We start from the raw sequence: 19,730 nt of genomic DNA, 5'->3' as shown, positions 1-19,730 counted from the left end.
TCTGTTGCATTGTTAAGATGATTTACTGTGTTTAGTCACTTACACTTACTATGTGCAGAGTTAAGTTAAAAAACATGAAAAAAAGTTGTTTCCTATTTGGGAATGTAAAAAATATAGCCTGTACATTCTCTGTGGATTAATGCATCCAATACCATCCTTGGTAAAATGTCATCTTTTCTTTTTTACTAGTACTAAAACAGTTGGTGGTCTGGGGCAGAGATGTCTAAGGTCCGATTCTATCTTAGAAAACACAATGGCAATTATTCTGTCACAGGAAAGTGTCCTTAAATAGTTATATATACTCTCAGAAGCAAGTTTGGCAGTATGATATTGTTTTACATCACCACATGGTTTCATGTGTTGACTAAATCTCATGCTTATCTTTATAAAAGGTGTCTCTTATTTTCAATAATCTGCTGCTGACTGAATTTGCTTTAAAAAGCAGTCAAAGCATTTTCTATTATTTGAATCCAAAACATAACTAGAAATGAAATTTCAACGTCTTTATAGCACCCAGCGTAATTTTCTTAAATAAAAAGAAACTCTGTTATTAGCTGACATATTGTTAATTTAATCTGTATCTACAGAACTCTGTAGATACGAGCAATAAGGACTTGAGCAATAACTTGTATAAAACAGTGACAAAGAACTCACCCAAGGATACATACCTTGTAAGTAGGGGTCTAGATGCAAACCAGTGTCTAACTGGCCTCAAGGCCTGCACTGTAATTTGGAGGCCTTCCCCTGGAACCAGTCCCTTCTTATTTGCTGCCATCTTCCAGACTTGGCATCTTTTCACATCCACAGTGGCTCTGACTAATCCTTTGTGCCAAATAAGCTTTTCTTCTGCTGTCTCTTCAGCTGGCTATAAGTAATTGACCCTTAGGTGTATTTGAAAAGAAAACAAAATTCAGGTGCAGACAGGCAATCTACTTTATCTACACATGAAAAAAAGAAAGTGCCTAATCAGTGTCTGTACAATTAATTAATTAATTCCCCTGATGACTAAGCTACCTTCCATCACATAGGGCAGGTGGGATACTGATGAATTTATGAAGCTAACGGGAAAAGCTAAAATTTCTCATCTTGGCACTAAAATTTATCAACTCTGGGGCCTGTCACAGTCTAATGACATCTGTCCCACCTCGTTTAGATGTTTGAGAATAACATGGAAGAATGTATAAGAAAACACTTGAAAATGTTAGATGTCTATACTCCAGAAGTATCAAGGGCTGCCAGGGAGGACAAATTTAAGTTTTGGATCATTTAGTTCCAACCATCCTCACTACAGTGACATGGTGTAGATGGTTTGATGTCATTCCTAATGACGGAAGAATTCTTACAGAATTTTGATAAAGAAAATTCTACCTAAAGTAAGTTGTATGTGTGAAGGAAATTCCTCCTCCCCATAGTCTTCAGTCTTTTTTCAGTAAAAAGACAGTTTTACTGTCTCTTTAAAAATTATTATTTTGTCATTTTATTTGCCATGCTCACTTGCAATTGAAAGGCTTTATTTGAGAATAAGTCTGGTTTTCTTTACCCCCTTATTCTACATTGAAGTGTAAGGAAATACTGAAGAACTCTTGAATTTGGCTGTATTTTTTTAGGTTTTTTGTATATTTTTGGATTGTCATGATCTCTTAATAACAGTGACTCCTTCTCTCATTAATAGTGCCTCAAGCTGTGTAAGGTCTTTTTTGTCAAAGTCAATATATTTGCACTCATGCTTGCAGTCTTTTTTAACTAGAGAGAGGACTTTGGCAGCCTAATTATATTTTGTGGTTTGCATTCATGTTCCAACCTCTCAAAGCCTTCTTAAATGCATTTGAATCTCAGAAAACATTTTAAAGATCCTATTTGCTCTTTAGTTAATAGGCAGGGCCCAGTGAGTTCAGAACAACCGTTTAGCTTAACCAAGGCTTATTCGATCTAATTTGGATTTATTTATTTTGAAACGAAGTTAAATATTTTTGTAGTTTCAGTAGCTGTTGGAATTGGCTACATTATTTAGCCATAATGTTCCAATGAGGAAGTACTGAAAAACACTTCCTTTTTTGTTTATTTATTTGGAGAGGTAAGTTTTTCCATTTTAAAAATTCAAAAGATATTTACTGAGAAAATACCTTATTCAGAATACTGTGCTCAGAATTGAAGGTGATATGAAAATACATAAAACATTACCCTTGTCTACCAGGCAGACTCTCTGGTTTGATTCTTCATTGCAAGTTCAGATTAGGTCAGTTATTTCACCAGTACAAAGCCATCACTTCTCATATTCCAAGAAAGTTAACAGCAAAGTATAGCCTCTTGACTAGTTTTTAAATAAAGAGGAAGAATTGTTTCTGAACACAAAGACTAATCAAACTTTCAGGCAGACAAGCATTATGGAGCAACCCATTTCATGTCATTTAGAACAAAAGTGAGATTATACAATGATTTTCTTGTCTGAAACGTCAATATCCACGTTTATAGCATATTTCCTTGAGCCTTCCTGTTTTGAATTATGATAAACTTTATCTCATGAGGTTATACTTTGGCTTTGTCCGCTTATGCGTGTGTCCCATTTTGCATACCCTTTGCACCAAGAGGACATTTATCAGTGGCTAATATATCTTCAAAAATTCATGGCTCCTCAAGATCAATTCCCTATATTTCTATACTAACAATTGGATTTAATTAAGCTTAGAGAAGTGGGTATTATCTGGATAGTTATTGATCATATTATGAAGCAATTAACTATTGCTAATTGATAGAACAAGTTTCAGGATAATAAACACAAATAAGAAAGCATCAGATTATTATTAAAAGGAACCTTTAGGAAGAGTTAGCTCTTTTATAAAAATAAGAAACAGAAACACACTGTTCATAAGTAATCCTTTTCTTACTGATGAAATAAATTCAATTATTACTATCACTACTGATAAGGATACTAAATATTCAGATCGGAGACTGGGCATCTGCTCACGTTGATGTGCTCTGGTGCCTGGGATTATAATGTTGAGCAGAGTAGGTAACAAATAGGGCTAGCCTGGTTCAGCAAAAGAGGAGAAAACAGAAATATTTTTCCTTCAGGTCCTATTCAGTTAACCTGTTCTGGAATGACTCCCATAATCCCATCAGCTGTGTCCACCCTCTAATACAGTTCATCCATCTCCCTGCTACATTGCAAGGTCTGTGAGAGGAGAGAGAATGCTATTCTTTACATGAATAAAGAACAAATGGGAAATGTACAATTTTTTTTTAGGAATTGTATGGAATTTTTCAAATTATGTAATGAGAAACATTCAGGTCCGTTTATCTTAATCTTTCTCAGACATGCCATTTACACTCACACTTCCTCTTGATTCCCGAGTTCATCCTCTCTGTTTCTGATTGGGATAGTCATCATTTGGCAGACAAGATTGTCAGGATATCTGAGTCAATAGGCTACCCCTCAAGTTCAGCCTACAAGGGCATACGTGAGGGTGGGGTCTCAAAACACAAATCTGCTACCAGTATTCCTTATTCTCTCTTCTTCCTTAAATTACCCCTTATGCCATCTGGGTCTCCTTCATTAACAATTTATAAAGTATTTTCCTTTGAAAAGCAATCAAATAAGTGTTTTCACATTTTTCAACAGCCCTCGAGTATCTAATTTGTGCCAGATAATTTGCTAGCAAATGCAACGGCAATGAAGAGATACAAAACTATAAATAAAGGTATCTATCCCTTGCCCTCAAGTAGTGTACTTTTAAGAAATTAAATCTCAATTTATTTCCAGTAGGTTGCTTTTTTTGATACCTTCCCTCTCCGTGCCAATTCAAATAGAGTAAAATTAGTACCATTTTTCCAGGTTTTTCTTGAGCGAAGCAAGAGCTCAAAATGCAAATATTTGAAGAATGATGCATTTGACCCTCCAAAACTCTGTGTCCTGGGGATGCTGTCAGGAATTCAGCCAGACTTCCTCCCTTGTTATAAGTATATTTGAAAATGTCATAACAGATTAAATATAACAGTAGAATGCTGGTTCAGTTATTCAGATTGCTGTCATGAGTTCCCTTTCCATTATTATCAATAGTAATGATCCTTTCATATTAAAAAAGAAACTAGTTTGATACAGTTTATGAATAGGAACAAGAACAGGCTGCAGTGTCAGCCCTGGAATCCTCCCCACCCCCTTCATACATCCGTGGTCCCCAGAATGGACTCTGAGATTATTTATGTTTCAGAGAAAAAAGAAACTAATCTGGTTACATTAGCAAAATCTAGTGAGAGTTAAGTGTTCCCACAATGCCATGAACCTATATCTAAAATTGTTTGTGTTTGTAAATATGGCCAACCTGAATTTACAGGGCTAACTTTGGGAAAAATATAAATGAGATACTTATTAATTCAAGCCCACCCTTTCTTATTGCTCTATTAGTGAAAAAAGTGAATATTTTAAACAGAGTAGTTTGAGTTGGAAAATTCCTGAAATCCTGATCTAAGGACAAGATGACCAACCTTTTCTCTGCTAAGCAGGCTTTGAGAACTGAATAAGCCTCAGCAAGACATGCTGTTGCCCAGATTTCTTGGTAGATAGAAAACAACTAGTTGTCCATCCAATAACTCTTCAAAAATGTCTTCTCTCTGAATAGCACAGTTTACCTTGCCAAGAGAAGAAGTCTCTTTAAGGGTAATAATGAACTTTGCATCTGTGTAGTCTAGTTTTCAATAATAAATAAAATAACAATAAATATCATTCAGCCAGTTTGTACGCCACGATGCTGTCCATATTCCAATCACTAAATGAAACTTAAGGGATACTGGAAAATTCAGCATCTATCTTATGTCTCTAATTTTTCCACATTTTAACTTCTCCAGAGTAAGGGTTTTGTCATGAACATCCTTTTATCATTTGCTGGGTCTAGCTCAAAATATTTTCCCCCCAACATTTTTTTATGAAAATTATTAAACTAAAGCAGGTTTGAATTTTGGTCAAATTAAAAAGTCTCACTCCAGAGTACATGTAAATTAATCCTACTATATGTGGTTAATTTCCTCTTACACTATTCCTATTAGTTTCAGGAAACATTTAATATTAGCTCGTGGGTTATATAATATCTTCATTATTCATTGATTTGTCAAAGAATCACTATAGCTAAGAATTTTCAACAACGCCATAAGTTAAACCAGTATATTTTAAGGAAAAGCATGTTTAAAAAATTTGAGTGTCTGTGTAGAAAATGTAAATCATTTTTAGTGACAAGACTCAACTCAGGTGTCATCCACTTACCATGAGCTTTAATGTCTGTGACATAATTTAAATTAATCACTTTCAAGATTATTACTTTATAATTAGTGATAATAGAGATGTTGGTAGTTATTTTTACTTGCAGCTATCATTCAAAGTTCAAGTCAGTCTCCAGATTTATTGTAAAGTAGATGAAACAGACATTGGACTCACTTTTCTCCCCCTCTACAAGACACAGTAGTTTGTGATTCTCTTGCCTTTGCCACCTTCAATGCCCTAAGAGGAGGAGGATCTTCATTACTGTTTGGGTGGCCTGTCCTGCAAACCTTACCTGTTAACACCAACGCCTCTTGGAGAGAGGGCCAAGGGCTGATGGGTCCAAGTCAACCAAGACTCACAGTGCTTTGCAGAGAGGCATCTAGCCCTGGCAGCAAATGTAGGGCTAAACTATGCTGATATGCTCTGTTCAAACCTTGACTCTTTTGAAGTGCAAAGGTCATGGTTAGGGGCCACTTCCTCTCCTCGTGCATCGCTTATTAAAGACTCTGTTGGAGAAGCTTAAAGAAAATTTCAGGCATGGGTGAGGACAGCCTCATGGAATGAAGTAAGAAAGGAAAGAGACCGAAGGAAGGGAGGGAAGGAGGGAGGGAAAGAAGGAAGGAGAAGAGAGAGAGAAAAGAGAAGAAAAGAAATAGTAGCATAATTTGAAAGTTTTATTCCCCACTGTAAACCTCCAATAATTTAGAATTTACCACCTGTATGGGTTCGCTTAGAGTTATTATAACACAGTACCACAGACAGGGTGGCTTAAATAACAGAAATTTATCGTCTCACAGTTCTGGAGGTTAGAAGTCCAAAATCAAGGTGTCAGCAGTGTTGGTTCCTTTTGCGGGCTGTGAGAGGAGGACCTGTTGCAGACTTCTCTAGTTGGCCTGTTGACGGTCGTCTTCCCTCTCTGTCTCTTCACGTGGGCTGCCCTCTATGCCAGATTTCCTCGTCCTGTGAGAACATTAGCCATACCAGATTAGGGCCCACCCTAAGGACCTCATTTTAACTTGATTACTTCTATAAAAACCCTATCTCCAAATAAGGTCACATTCTGAGGTATTGGAGGACTACAGCATATTTTTTGAGGGGGGCAGGGTGCATGGGGAGACACAGTTCAACCCGTGACACCACATCCTTATTTTTCAAACTCTTGATTTTTGCCCCAGAAAACCTGGTCTTTTCAGTGTTCTCTATGTCACTGAAAGGTACTTACAAATACTCATACCAGAAACCTAGAAGTTCCAGACAGCTTCCTCTCTCCCCTGCCCTAACCCAATCCATGACAAATTCCCATTTATTTTGCTTCTAAACATCCCGGCCATCCATATCTCCTCTACCACCACCTGAGTACGAGCTAAGTCATGACTCATATCCATTTGTATTTGTCTCGGTGCTATCCATCCTCCTCTAGAGCCCAAATGTTCTTTTCAAAGTGTGCATGTCATCTGGCCATCCTCTATCCTAAAACCCTTCAATGGCACCCACTGCTCATTAAATAAAGACATTCTGCCATGTGGCCCCTGCCAACCTCCGTGGCCTTCTCTGTCACCACGCTCTCCTGGGCTCACTCCCAGTCTCTCAGAGCTCATATTTGCCATGTCACCTCCTGCACAGAGCCACTGCCAAAGCTCTTTATCGCCCCCCTTCACCTGCAATCCAAGTCCTACTTCTTCAGAAAAAAAATCCCTCACCATCAGTCCCCCTTCTAGAGCATCAGGACATTTTTTAGCATTCATCACTCAGGCAATTTTACATTTACTTGTGAAATTAATGGATCAATATCTTTCTCCTGCTCCCCTCAGGTATAAGCTCCATGAAAACAGGGATATCGTTTTTGGTTATTCACCATTATACTCCTAGCGTTAACATGAGTCCTCTTACACAGTTTGCACTCAAAATATATGGCGATGTTAAAAATCTGGTGGTTTGCTACCAGAATTATTTGAAAACACCCATAGGCAGATCTCGCCATAGGTATCAGGGAAGAAGCTTGTGGAATAGTTCTAAAACGATTTCAGTAAGTGCAGTAATAAGGAATGCAAACAAAAAGATAATTTTAGATACCAGAAGTACAAATGAAGATTAAGGAAGGACCCCTTGTGTATAATAAGGAAAGAACATTAAAGTTAGGTGCACGGATCTAAAATGAGCAGGAAGCAAGGCCAACACCAGGTACTGTTTCCCGTAAGGACCATCAAGTGCACTGAGATTTCTGCCTCATTGCAATAATATTCACAGTATTGGTACCTCAGTGGGATTGGGGCACCTGCTGACACTGTTTTTACCACTGAATACAATAATGATGTTCTGTTCAGTTAAAGCATAATGCTCTCTCTGCTAACTTGCTTATCTGCATTATTCATCTCTTCAGAAGCATTTTGCCTTTTTTTTTTAAAAAAAAAAAAAGGTTTTTATAGCTACAGTTGACCTTGCCCAACTTCAATTCCAGAACCTCATTTTACTCATGAAGAATTGGGGACCAGAACAATAAAATAGTTCATTTTTCTGCAACCAGTCCACTGTTTTATATTGAATAAGTTGCAGAAGGCCATCCCAAGGAATAACTCAGCCACCCAAATGTCATTTCACCCAATTAAGAGTAGTTTCTCCCTAGGATCTCTTTATGCTGGTTCACTCTTCACTCCAAAGAGAGCATTAACTCTGTTGATCCAGCTTTTACTGCCCCACCCACAAGGTGACCGTAGCATTTGTCATCCCAATCAGGGCATCTGTGTGAGTGTGTGGGGACACTATTGAAAATTACCCTGGGATGGCAAGTATAAACCTGAGCAAGCCAGGCTGTATGGTCATATTATCACTACATCAGATTCTTCAGAAAGACCACATTTACAGGTGTTCAGTAAGCAGTGAATTACATCTTCTCCTGAACTCTGAGGAATCATGCCCTTTTAGGGAAGAGGGCATCACTCCTGCCTTACTCCCTCACAGCTCTTACTAGTGTAACTGTAGAACTTGTCCATTTCCATCCCACTCTCTGCCATACTTACCTGACAGACACAATCAGGAGGTAGGGTGATCTAAAAGCTAAACATCACTTCCTTACAAAAAAAAAAAAAAAAGATGCCTCTGTTTAGGACATGTGTTTTTTCTTCACAAGTTGCAGCTGATCATTCACTAACTTCTGTTATCCTAAAGAGGTAACGGTATGCTCCCTGGCTGACCCCTCTAATTCTTCTCCAAAACACAGACAGCCAACACACACACACACACACACACACACACACACACACACACACACACACACACACACCTTTAACTTCTCATCAACAAAAAAAAGCTGAAAACTAGAAGCACAAGGAAAATTAATTTGCTCATCTGATCAAAAGTGAAATCACATGCCAGGCAAACATCGTGTTCCAAGCTATTGCTTTATCATTGGGGACTTTTAAGGGTCCAGGCTGAAAGCAAATGAATAGGATTTCCTGGGATTCTGTGGAGTGGGTTGGAGCCAAATTATGAAGCCGATGTTTGTCTAGACTCCCATCTCTTGAGGGGCTCATGGGCGCTGAAATTTAACCTGTGTTCAACCACATTGCCCTTAACCACTCCAATGGGCTGACTTACCTTTCCTGATGCCATATGAAAAATATAAATACCTGCTTATAAGTTAATAGAGTACAGCACTATGTGTAATAGAATAAAGAACATTTCCATCTTTCCGTCCATCCTGTCACATCACACGCTTTATCATTTCAGGAGGTGAAAATGAAACAAGTTGAATATAGGTCAACAAGATGGAGTTCTTGCCTTAAAAAGCATAATTTTTTCTTTCAGTAACTATTATTTTAGTATGTCACCATACCATACTCTACAGAGATATAAAGACAAATATTCTAAGCATACTGCTCTCATCATATAGTAAATCCTTATGAACTATGGTTTAGATTGTCTTAATTGGATTGGATTGGACTGGATTGGATTGGATTAGATCAAAATGAATAAGAAGTAAAGCATTTCCCCCCCCCTTTCATATCATTTTTAAAATGATTTCTTATTTGGGTATAAAGTGAAGAACACATAGAATGATATTTAAACTGCCGTGGATATAGACTACTATAAACAGCCTTTATCCAACCAGGTAGATTTGATTAGAAAACTGAAAGTGATTTCATCATGATAGGCTGACAAATTATAGCGAATACATTCTATCAAAGTGTATTACTTAAAGTGATAATAATTGAATGTAAGATGCTTTAAGTAAACCCTGTTTAAAAATAGCTCATTAGGTATATGTTGATAAAAACTTTTTATATCACAGATTTACAGACACAGAAGTGCTTATAAAAGAAATATATGAGACTTTTAGTACAGTTAGTTCTCTTTAAGAGACAGAAAAAAACCTAACTTATCATACACCACATTGATGTAATACCTAGCTTAGTATATTTATATATTTAAATCACTGAAAAAGATCCTTGAAGTGTAAATGATTTGCCACATTTAGTTGTTAAGCAACTATTTCTACCAGTTAGCAAAGTATTACCTTAAAAGGACAGTCTTATAACAAAGAGATTTGCTGCAGACTCCTGATTTTTTAACCTATGTTGCTTTAAATCCACACACTTTGAACAAAGTTCTAATAGTTTCTTGGAAATGAACAACAGCTGCATATAGATGTATCACTTTATTCATTCATTTATTGCATATAAAATAATTTAAAACGAATTTAAAGGTAAGGTAGAAAGGGAGAGAACTTTTTAATTCTACATCTTTCCAGTCACCTTAAAATCTCACACAATGATTGGGAAAGTGTTCTCACCGAAAATCATATTTGGCCTAATGTACCTAAAAACAAAATATAACCATGTTATTTATAAATGAAGAAATTTCCTAACAGATAATTGGACATGCAATTCAACAAAGTGTGTCTAGAATCTTCATGGTTATGCTTGTAGCTCTCATTTATGGATGACAATTATTCTTTAGAAGCTAGCTGATAGAAAGAAGTGTACGTTCTTTATCTAGATTGATTCTCCTTTTGCTTTTTTCTATTGTGATGGATGTAGCTGAGGAGTATACTATTGAGCTGTTGCAATAAGTCATAAAAGGGAAACAGAGTCTTTTTCTTCTAGACTTATAAAACCTTGGAGACTGTGAAGATTTGAGGATTATCTTTTCAAACATAAAACAACAGAATAAGCCAGACGTAAAGGGGTACATACCAAATGATTCTATTTATGTCAAGTTCAAAAACAGGTGCAGGGCTTCCCTGGTGGTGCAGTGGTTGAGAATCCACCTGCCAATGCAGGGAACACGGGTTCGAGCCCTGGTCTGGGAAGATCCCACATGCCGCGGAGCAACGGGGCCCGTGAGCCACAATTACTGAGCTTGCGCGTCTGGAGCCTGTGCTCCGCAACAAGAGAGGCCACGATAGTGAGAGGCCCGTACACCGCGATGAAGAGTGGCCCCCGCTCGCCGCAACTAGAGAAAGCCCTCGCACAGAAACGAAGGCCCAACACAGCCATAAATAAATAAATAAATAAATAAATAAATAAATAAAATTTAAAAAAAGAACAGGTGCAAATAATCTGTGGTCCTGTCAGGGTAGTGGATACTTACCCTTGGGGTTGGGCCTCTGGAGTGATGGTCAATGGTGTGTTTTGGGATATGGATGCTGGTTACATGAGTGAGTTCAGTGTGTGACTATTTATTAGCTATTCATTTATCTTATGGATATATGTTATACCTCAATAAAATGTACAAAATTTTAAAATAATAATAATAAAAGAATAAAAACGAAAAGCATTCAGATTTCCGTCTCCAATAGTACATTCTAAAGGGGCTCCTATTAGTCACAGATAACAATAGCTGTGTTGTCCCAAATCATAAGACTATTTAGCAGCAGAACCAGCATTTCAGATCTTCTGCTTCCATGTCTTGTGATTTTTTATTTTTTCCAATCACAAGCTACGCTTACCTCTCAGACCCATGACACAGCCTGCTGGCAGGAAACCTGTCAACCTTTCTCTATGACCTAACACCGTTTGCCATGTTAACAGGTGAATTGTGTGAGGAGAAGCTGGACTTCTGTGCCCAGGACCTGAACCCCTGCCAACATGACTCCAAGTGCATCCTGACGCCAAAGGGATTCAAGTAAGTCCGAGGCTGCTTTGGGGCTCACAATCGGGGGAGGAGGGCCTTTCTTTAAGGAACCCTCGTCTTTCAGGACCTAGCTTCACACCTTTGCTCAGGACTTAGAGGACATACTCTCCAGTGTCAATGGAATTTTTATAAATGTTTATCTACAGCATGGGCCTTTTTTAGTACGCCAAAGAGAAGAAAATGTTTCCTTTTGTTTTGTGACTTTTCCTGGGAAGTCATGTATGAAATAAAATAGCCTTTGGCTATTTTTAATTAAATTTATTTGGAGGCCAAATAAATTCATAATATCTACTAGGAACTTTATTATCTGAATGGAAGTCTGTGGTAAAATAGGGAGTTTAATTTAATGTAACTGAAAATGTTTTGTTATGCAACAATACTTTACCCAAGAGGAGGAAGACAGAGTGACCATGTGTCCCAGGTCGCCTCAGTACAATATCCGTTTATGCCTGTTGTCTCAGTGTAATTATTAATAGTGTCTCCTTCACACACGTGTGTGTTGTGTGGGATGATCAAACACACAGTCACACCAGGTAGCAATCTTCCTGAAGTACGTTTGGTATCAAATGAAATTATTCCTTTGCCACAATTCTGAAATATTTTAAGGGTCTATCAACAGCAACTTCTCTTCTTAGGCCATAGATTAGAAATCATCTGGTCAAAATTCTTCACTTTAAATATGAGGAAACCACAACCAAGAGAGGTCGGTGGCTGTCCAAAGGTCTCAGTGTTATTCACCGGCAGAGCTGGAGCTGGGTTTTATCCTCCCCAGTTGGGTGATTGTTCTAGTGCAGGTTACCTCTAAGAAGCTTTATACTTTATGACCGTTACTGTTGGCTTGTTACAGAAGGTAAGCTGGATTCTCAGAAATGACACTGGAGGGTTCAGGTTGAGTTGTGCCTACAAGAGACAACTAGCAAATAGCATTACTGGTTTCTTTACCCAATATTTACTGAGCACCTGCCATGGGTCAGGGCACGTAGTAATGCTACCGTCTTATGTTTTTGTGGCACTTTATAGCTACTCACTGTCCCATTCTTTATCTTCTCAGTGAAATGACTCAGGCTTAGTTGCCATAGGACTCAGAGAATTAAAAATTACTCCAGTCAGGAACAGTTTTATAAGAGTAGATGGGATTAGAGCTGAGACTCTAACATTTTTTAAAATTTTAGTTTATATTGGAGTGTAGTTGATGAACAATGTTTTGTTAGTTTCAGGTATACAGCAAAGTGATTCAGTTATACATATAGATGTATCTATTCTTTTTCAAATTCTTTTCCCATGGGACTCTAACATATTAATACTTGTCAACAGATTATCAGACATTCTTAGTTGAATGGGAGGTGGGGTCAGTATCACCTGACCACACCTGGCTTTCAAAGACCAATCAGAATAAAATATTTATTCTCCAGTTTTATTCAAAGAACAATTTTTGATTCAATCTGATTTAAAATTCATTATTTTAGAATATACAGATTCAGTTGCAGCACCTGCTGATTCCATTTGATGCCTTTTTGGGAAAGAAAAGAATATATTTGATTCTATTTTTCATTATATTTTAGTTTACAACCCTGTGTGGAAAAAGCAAAAGCCTTATTGAAATCTTTATTTTATACAAAATCCTGTATTGCGTTTTGTTCATCCAAAGACTGTATGTAAATTATTTTAATTCATATTGTCTTTGATCTGCACACAATGAATTTGGCAAATTGAACGTCAGTCATTTAGGTAACAACTGTTATCATTTCTTAGAGAAATTGGTCAGTAAAGCAGATGGTTTTCCAGAACTGCTTATCTGCTGGATAAGCTTTGTGCATTGTAATTACAAGATAAAGTATTAGTAACACTTAACCGGAAACCATTTTAAACTGAGTAGTTCATCTTCAAAAAGACTAACAATTAATTCAGTATCTTCTATTACTATCAATTAGATTGCACACTTTTTATAGTGCATCTTACTGGATTATGGATTAGCTGATTTGGGAACCCATTGTCTTCAGCAGTAATTTGCGAGTTTTATGTAGTTTAGCAGAAAGCAGGTTAAGTCATAGCATTTGCTATTACTCCCATATTGTAAATAATCACACACTGTGAGAAAGGGAGTTGCAAAAAATAAATGGACTTAGAAACCAAGACTATATGAAGCTGCTAAAGAAGATTTCTACTGACAAATATTGTTTGGACAAGATGTACTGTTAACTTCAGCTACATTTTCTTACTACTAAGCTAACAGAGCTGGTTTTACTTTTCTTGCTTTATTATATACCTCATAAATCTCCTAAATTGTTTTGAGATATTTTTAGACCATGATATGCCATAAGCAGTATTTTCAAGCATGCATCTTACTTAGTCAGCTTTGGGGCTTCTAAACAGTGTATTTTATATTCTTTGCTTTCTTCCTCACTCCTTATCAGAGTTCAGGGAATGGGATACGTTTTATTGATAATACAAGCTTTAAGGAATTCTTAATTAAGTATTTTCTTCCTGTTTTGCAACTCGGTCTGAGGAGCCAAAGAAAGACAAACATGTTGGTCATAATGTGACTCCAAGTTCTAATGGGCTCGGAAAATAGTATCTGTAGAGAAAAGAATATAAAATAGCTCTTAAACAGCCACTATGGTGAATACGTGGTTCTCTTATCTTTTACTTTGATTTCTTTTCTCAGGTAAATAATTCAGAGTGTTTCAAAGCATTTCTTCTTTCTTTTAATGCTCTGTACTTGAGCAGCTCTGGTCACATTAACATTGATGGAAGCCCTTTTCTCAGGCCCTGTCCATCTAGTTGAGAATGTCTATGGCCACTTAGAATCCATTTAACTTCAGACTTGTTTGCTTTGTTACGATTTAGCATTAAAACCACTGGCTCTAGAGCAAGCATGCTGATGCAGTGAGCTCATTTTATTTCTTAATTCATACACACAGAGCTAAAAGTCTGTGTTACCCTTAGAGGGTATATACTCCCATTTATCTTAATTCATCGTTTCACCATGGAATACTTTGCAGATCAGTACTATTTTCTAGGCGTCTGTTAATTTTTAAACTTTATGAGCCTGTTCTAAATATGTTTTTTCAAAGACAGCACCAGTTGTTTCCTAGATGAAATGCAGCTCTTTTACTTATTTTGGCTCAGTTGGGTTTGAAACTATGTACCTGCTTGTTCAAACAGATGTGACTGCACGCCAGGATACATAGGCGAACACTGTGACATTGACTTTGATGACTGCCAAGATAACAAGTGTAAAAACGGAGCCCACTGCACTGATGCAGTGAACAGTTATACATGCATCTGCCCCGAAGGTTACAGGTAAAAGTGCAAGTACACATTTGTATTTAGAGTTAGGTGTTACAGGGCTCAATTCATATTGGCAATTAAGTAACGTCTAATTAAGTATTTTCTCTGTTTATTCTTCAGTGGCTTGTTTTGTGAGTTTTCTCCACCCATGGTTCTCCCTCGTACCAGCCCCTGTGATAATTTTGATTGTCAGAATGGAGCTCAGTGCATCATCAGGATAAATGAGCCAATATGCCAGTGTTTGCCTGGCTACCAGGGAGAGAAGTGTGAAAAATTGGTCAGTGTGAACTTTGTAAACAAAGAGTCTTATCTTCAGATCCCTTCTGCCAAGGTTCGGCCTCAAACAAATATCACTCTTCAGGTAAGATTCCCCCACTACCAAGAGCTAATCTCATTTTAAACCAATTCAGCTGCCAAATATAAACGTACGTGGTGGTTTGTGAGTGATATTATTTCTTAAATAGACAGTTACATACTGCATAGCACAATGACAGAAAATGCTACTTGTGTGAAAAGCTTCTATTATTCTTCTCTCTAACATTGGTGTCTTTCAAAACTAAATGGGCACTAGGTATTTTTATTCACTACTTGATCATATAAAACACACAGAGACAAAGCAACAAAATCTCTCTCTTTGTTTTGCGCTCAGGTAATGGCATTTTATTCCTTTATTTTTATGGCTCTGCAGTTCAGGCTCTGCACGGTAGCGGGGGCGGGCGCTGGGGGAACTTTCGTTAGGAAAGCTGCAGCTGAGAACAGCACAGGTGAGACAGAACACACCTTGGCAGAAGTGTCAGCCAAGTGTCTTTTAACTTCGACATGAAATTAACAAACTCAAGTATTATCATAAGTCTTTCCACCAAGTCACCGTGTACCTTTGAGCAAGTCATTCAAACCCCTATAGACAAGATTAGGCTAGATTAGGGTGATAAATTTAGGGTACCTGGGGCAAATTGGGGCTGCATATTTGTTTTGTTTTGAATTCAAAGAAGTGTAACCAATTTCCTATAAAACCCATTCCATATTTGGTTTACCCTAGCACTTCAGTGAGGGGCAGGGGCTTCTTGAGAGGTCGGGAGGAATGGGATCCTGGAAGGCAGACCAGCCTTCTTTAAAAAAGCCTGGCCCCCTAACTTCCAGCGTTTGCCACCCATCTTGTTATGAGAAGTACCCAGTGGTGTTCGGGCTTAAGTTCTAACTTTTACTGAGCTGGTCCTTCAAAAGCCCGGAAAAGTCAGAAAGAAGGATAAAAACAGAGATTTTCCCCTGGTCACACCATAATTTAACATGTAATATGAAAATCCATCTTGTTCAATGCAGTCACATTTCACATATGCCATAAATAAAGCCCATAACAGGAGCAAAAAGCAGGTAAGTGAAAATCTCCAGCAAAGGAAATTCTAAGCACGTTCAGTGATGTTAACTTAAGTACTTCTTATTGTTCTTTTTAACAGAATGGAAATGTGATCATTTTGTTCCTGATTAGATTTTATCATTCTCTGCTGAGACAATATAGTTTGACATCTAAGGGGGAAAGCTTGATTTACTTTAAACACTGTGAACTCTAATGATATGGAAAATATCTTTCAATTTTAATTTGCTGAAGTATAAATTATGTGATGTCCTTGTTTTTGCATATTTCGTAGGACATGAATCTTTAAGCTTTATCATTGCCAATATGCAGAAAGAGAATAAATATATAAGTTCATGAATGTAAAAAGAGCTTTTTGAAGTTCTTTATGAATTTATTTGCAACAGAGTAATCCAGGAATAGGTCATCTTTCAAGTAATCATTTCAATGTGCATTAGTATTTTATCAGAGCCATAAAGAAGAAATAAACCATAGTAAAAAACTCATTACTAAGATGTCTTGTTTCTTCTTAATGAAATATGTCTGGATGACTGTTTGTCCTACTAATGTCAAGGTTACTTCCCACTAGATTGCCACAGATGAAGATAGTGGAATCCTCTTGTATAAGGGTGACAAAGACCATATCGCCGTAGAGCTCTACCGGGGACGTGTTCGTGCCAGCTATGACACTGGCTCCCACCCAGCTTCTGCCATTTACAGGTGAAGATCTGTCAGTTACTGGTAAAGGTGAAAACAATTGCTTAATGCAGAACTGCTTCTCCTCTCTTATTGTGTCATGGGGAGGGGAGGGAATAATTTGGCTACAGCAGACTTTATGATAGGTGTGTTAGAGGCCTGGCAGTAACAGACAGCATACTCAAGTTGGATAATCAAGGAGAGATTTATAAGAGGACTGTACAAAGATTGGTTGGGACAGTATAGTAATCTGGAGCTAGTAACTAGGTATACTGCTAGTGTCCATGGGCTTGAAGGAGAGAGGGGAGGCAGCAGTTATGGAAATCGATGCTCAGAAAAGGAATTGTGGAGAGGACTGCGTGACAGGAGCTCAGGGAAGGAACCAGGGTTTTAAATACCTGATCCCCAAAATCTCCTGTACCCCTGCTTCCCTCTGGCCAAATCAGATGCCAGAAAACAAGGAACCCACTGATCTCAGTAATATAGTTCACACATGAGCCTCCCCAGGGCTCAGAGCAGGCTGAAGACAGGTGGAGAGTAGCCCTAGAGAAACAGCTGCAGGATACCCAGCACAGGGACAAATTTAAAGTTACTATTCATGCAACACATATTTATCGAGCACCTACTGTGCGCCAGGCACTGTTCTAAGCTTTCAGCAACAGAGCTCCTGCCCTTAGGAAGCTTACACGTAATAAGCCAATGGACAGCTACAAGATGTGTATTATCTGATCATCCTGTTGGAAGTTTTCTAATAATATTATGGTATTGATGATATATTGAAAATGTGAATGGGGTGGGATTCATGGGGTAGGATTTTCCTGAAAGTGTGCTTTTTGCATAAGACTAACCTTCAGAGCCCCTCTGTTGCATCTCAACACCAATCACCCTGCAGACAAGTTACCTAGTTGATTTCTTCACGTGTACAAATAACTGCTACCATTTAGAGAAAGGTCACAAAGTCATAGGCAGTCCGTTTTTCCAGGCAGATATCTTAAATGAACTGAACTGGCTAATTGCAAGAAAAGAATATTCTCTCATCCTTTTATTCTTGAAAAGATTTTAAGCTTTTAGAGAAGCACTCCCCTGTTACAGATAGCCTTGGTGTTGGCAATACAATAAGAGTGGCTGTGACCGGAGTGAACTAAAAGCAAATCTTTCTCAAAACAGGACTAGACTACATCTGCTCAGGTCTCCCTGAACGCTGCCATGTGAAAATGTGGGCCCAGGTTTTGCCAGAACTTGTGATTTTTCAAGAAAAGACAGAAATTTGGCTTTTTTAAATATAAAGTTTTCCCTCCTTCAGTATGGATTCACACTTTTTTTAAATACCATATGTGGCAGACAAAACACATTTGTAGCCCAAACATGCTGGGTAAAAGTTTGCGGGCATTGATGGAGACATAAAATGGAGATACTGGCCTTTATGATCTTGATATTATACTTACATATTTTTAGTGTGCTTCACATGTTATTTAATCTTTCATAACGGTTCTGGGAAATTGGATGCCCATTGTAGCCATGAATGGAATTCAGTAAGTCCTTTTGGGACTTGGGAATATTTAGAGCATGGAAACAAACACATAATTATTGGTTTCCAAGCAGAATACAATAGTTACTTCATCTCTAAATGGTGATGAATTAGTGCCAGTATTTTAAATGTTGCTAGGCCTTCAATGTTATAGCCTCAATTTGTTTCAGCTCATAAAAAGATTTCAGAATATTGATCTTATGGTTCATTTTTGGTATTTTGTGTGTTTGTTTTGTTTTATGCAATGAAACAGCATAGAACTGTCAGGAACCATAGTAAAAGTTCTTGGAGTTGACTTATTAAAGCTAGTGTTCACATAAAATGTACTTAAAATATTTCTAGATAAGTTGTAAAAACCCAAGTGATTATATCCAAATGAGGATTTACTCTAAAGAGCTTATTTTGAGTTTATGTTCATTACCATTTTTGCCTAACAATAGAGTATACCCTGTAACATCTATAAAAAAGGATAATATCACATCACACACTTTTTGTTATGAACCAGAAGTAGATGTTTCTGCTTGCAGACCATCTAATGGAGACATCTGTTATGAGGTCCAGAGCAAACATAACTTTTATTTATTTCTTGCTTTTTAGTTTATGGCACAAGAATCAACAAAAGTTAGCGCATTATTTTTATTTTTTTTAAAGAAATTTATTTATTTATTTATTTTTGGCTGCGTTGGCTCGTTACTGCACGCGGGCTTTCTCTAGTTGCAGTGAACGGGGGCTACTCTTCGTTGCATTCTCATTGTAGTGGCTTCTCTTGTTGCGGAGCACGGGCTCTAGGCACGCGGGCTTCAGTAGTTGTGGCACGTGGGCTCAATAGTTGTGGCTCGTGGGCTCAGTAGTTGTGGCTTGCGGGCTTAGTTGCTCTGCGGTGTGTGGGATCTTCCCGGAGCAGGGATCAAACCCGTGTCCCCTGCATTGGCAGGCGGATTCTTAACCACTGTGCCACCAGGTAAGTCCCAGTGCATTATTTTTTTTTTTTTTAATTAATTATTTATTTATTTATTTTTGGCTGTGTTGGGTCTTCGTTTCTGTGCGAGGGCTTCCTTTAGCTGCGGCAAGCGGGGGCCACTCTTCATCGCGGTGCACGGGCCTCTCACTATCGTGGCCTCTCTTGTAGCGGAGCACAGGCTCCAGACGCGCAGGCTCAGTAGTTGTGGCTCACGGGCCTAGTTGCTCCGCGGCATGTGGGATCTTCCCGGACCAGGGCTTGAACCCGTGTCCCCTGCATTGGCAGGCAGATTCTCAACCACTGCGCCACCAAGGAAGCCCCCCAGTGCATTATTTTTAAGTTAAAGAAAAGAAGCAACAATCACCGAGAATTCAGATAGAGAGATGATTGATTAATTGATTGATGTGGATACAATATATGGATACTATATATATATATAATATATGAATATAGTAGTATTCCAATTGACATTTTAAAATGCTTTTGTGAAATAGAGGCTACTGAGAACATTAAATTATTT

At 37.9% G+C, this 19,730-nt stretch overlaps 1 protein-coding gene across 2 annotated transcripts in view; it reads left to right on the top strand.

Moving 5' to 3' along the window:
• Positions 1 to 19,730, top strand: part of SLIT2 (slit guidance ligand 2) — a 380,353-nt gene that overhangs the window by 343,114 nt on the left and 17,509 nt on the right. For both annotated transcript variants that reach the window (XM_068543162.1, XM_068543161.1), the window contains 4 exons: positions 11,281 to 11,374; positions 14,549 to 14,686; positions 14,795 to 15,035; positions 16,615 to 16,745. In XM_068543162.1, the coding sequence (XP_068399263.1) occupies positions 11,281 to 11,374; positions 14,549 to 14,686; positions 14,795 to 15,035; positions 16,615 to 16,745 (604 nt within the window). The remainder of the gene's footprint in view (positions 1 to 11,280; positions 11,375 to 14,548; positions 14,687 to 14,794; positions 15,036 to 16,614; positions 16,746 to 19,730) is intronic.

The sequence above is a fragment of the Eschrichtius robustus genome, chromosome 4, assembly GCF_028021215.1.
Source record: "Eschrichtius robustus isolate mEscRob2 chromosome 4, mEscRob2.pri, whole genome shotgun sequence".
Lineage (NCBI taxonomy): Eukaryota > Metazoa > Chordata > Mammalia > Artiodactyla > Eschrichtiidae > Eschrichtius > Eschrichtius robustus.
This window is presented reverse-complemented; position numbering and strand designations above follow the sequence as displayed.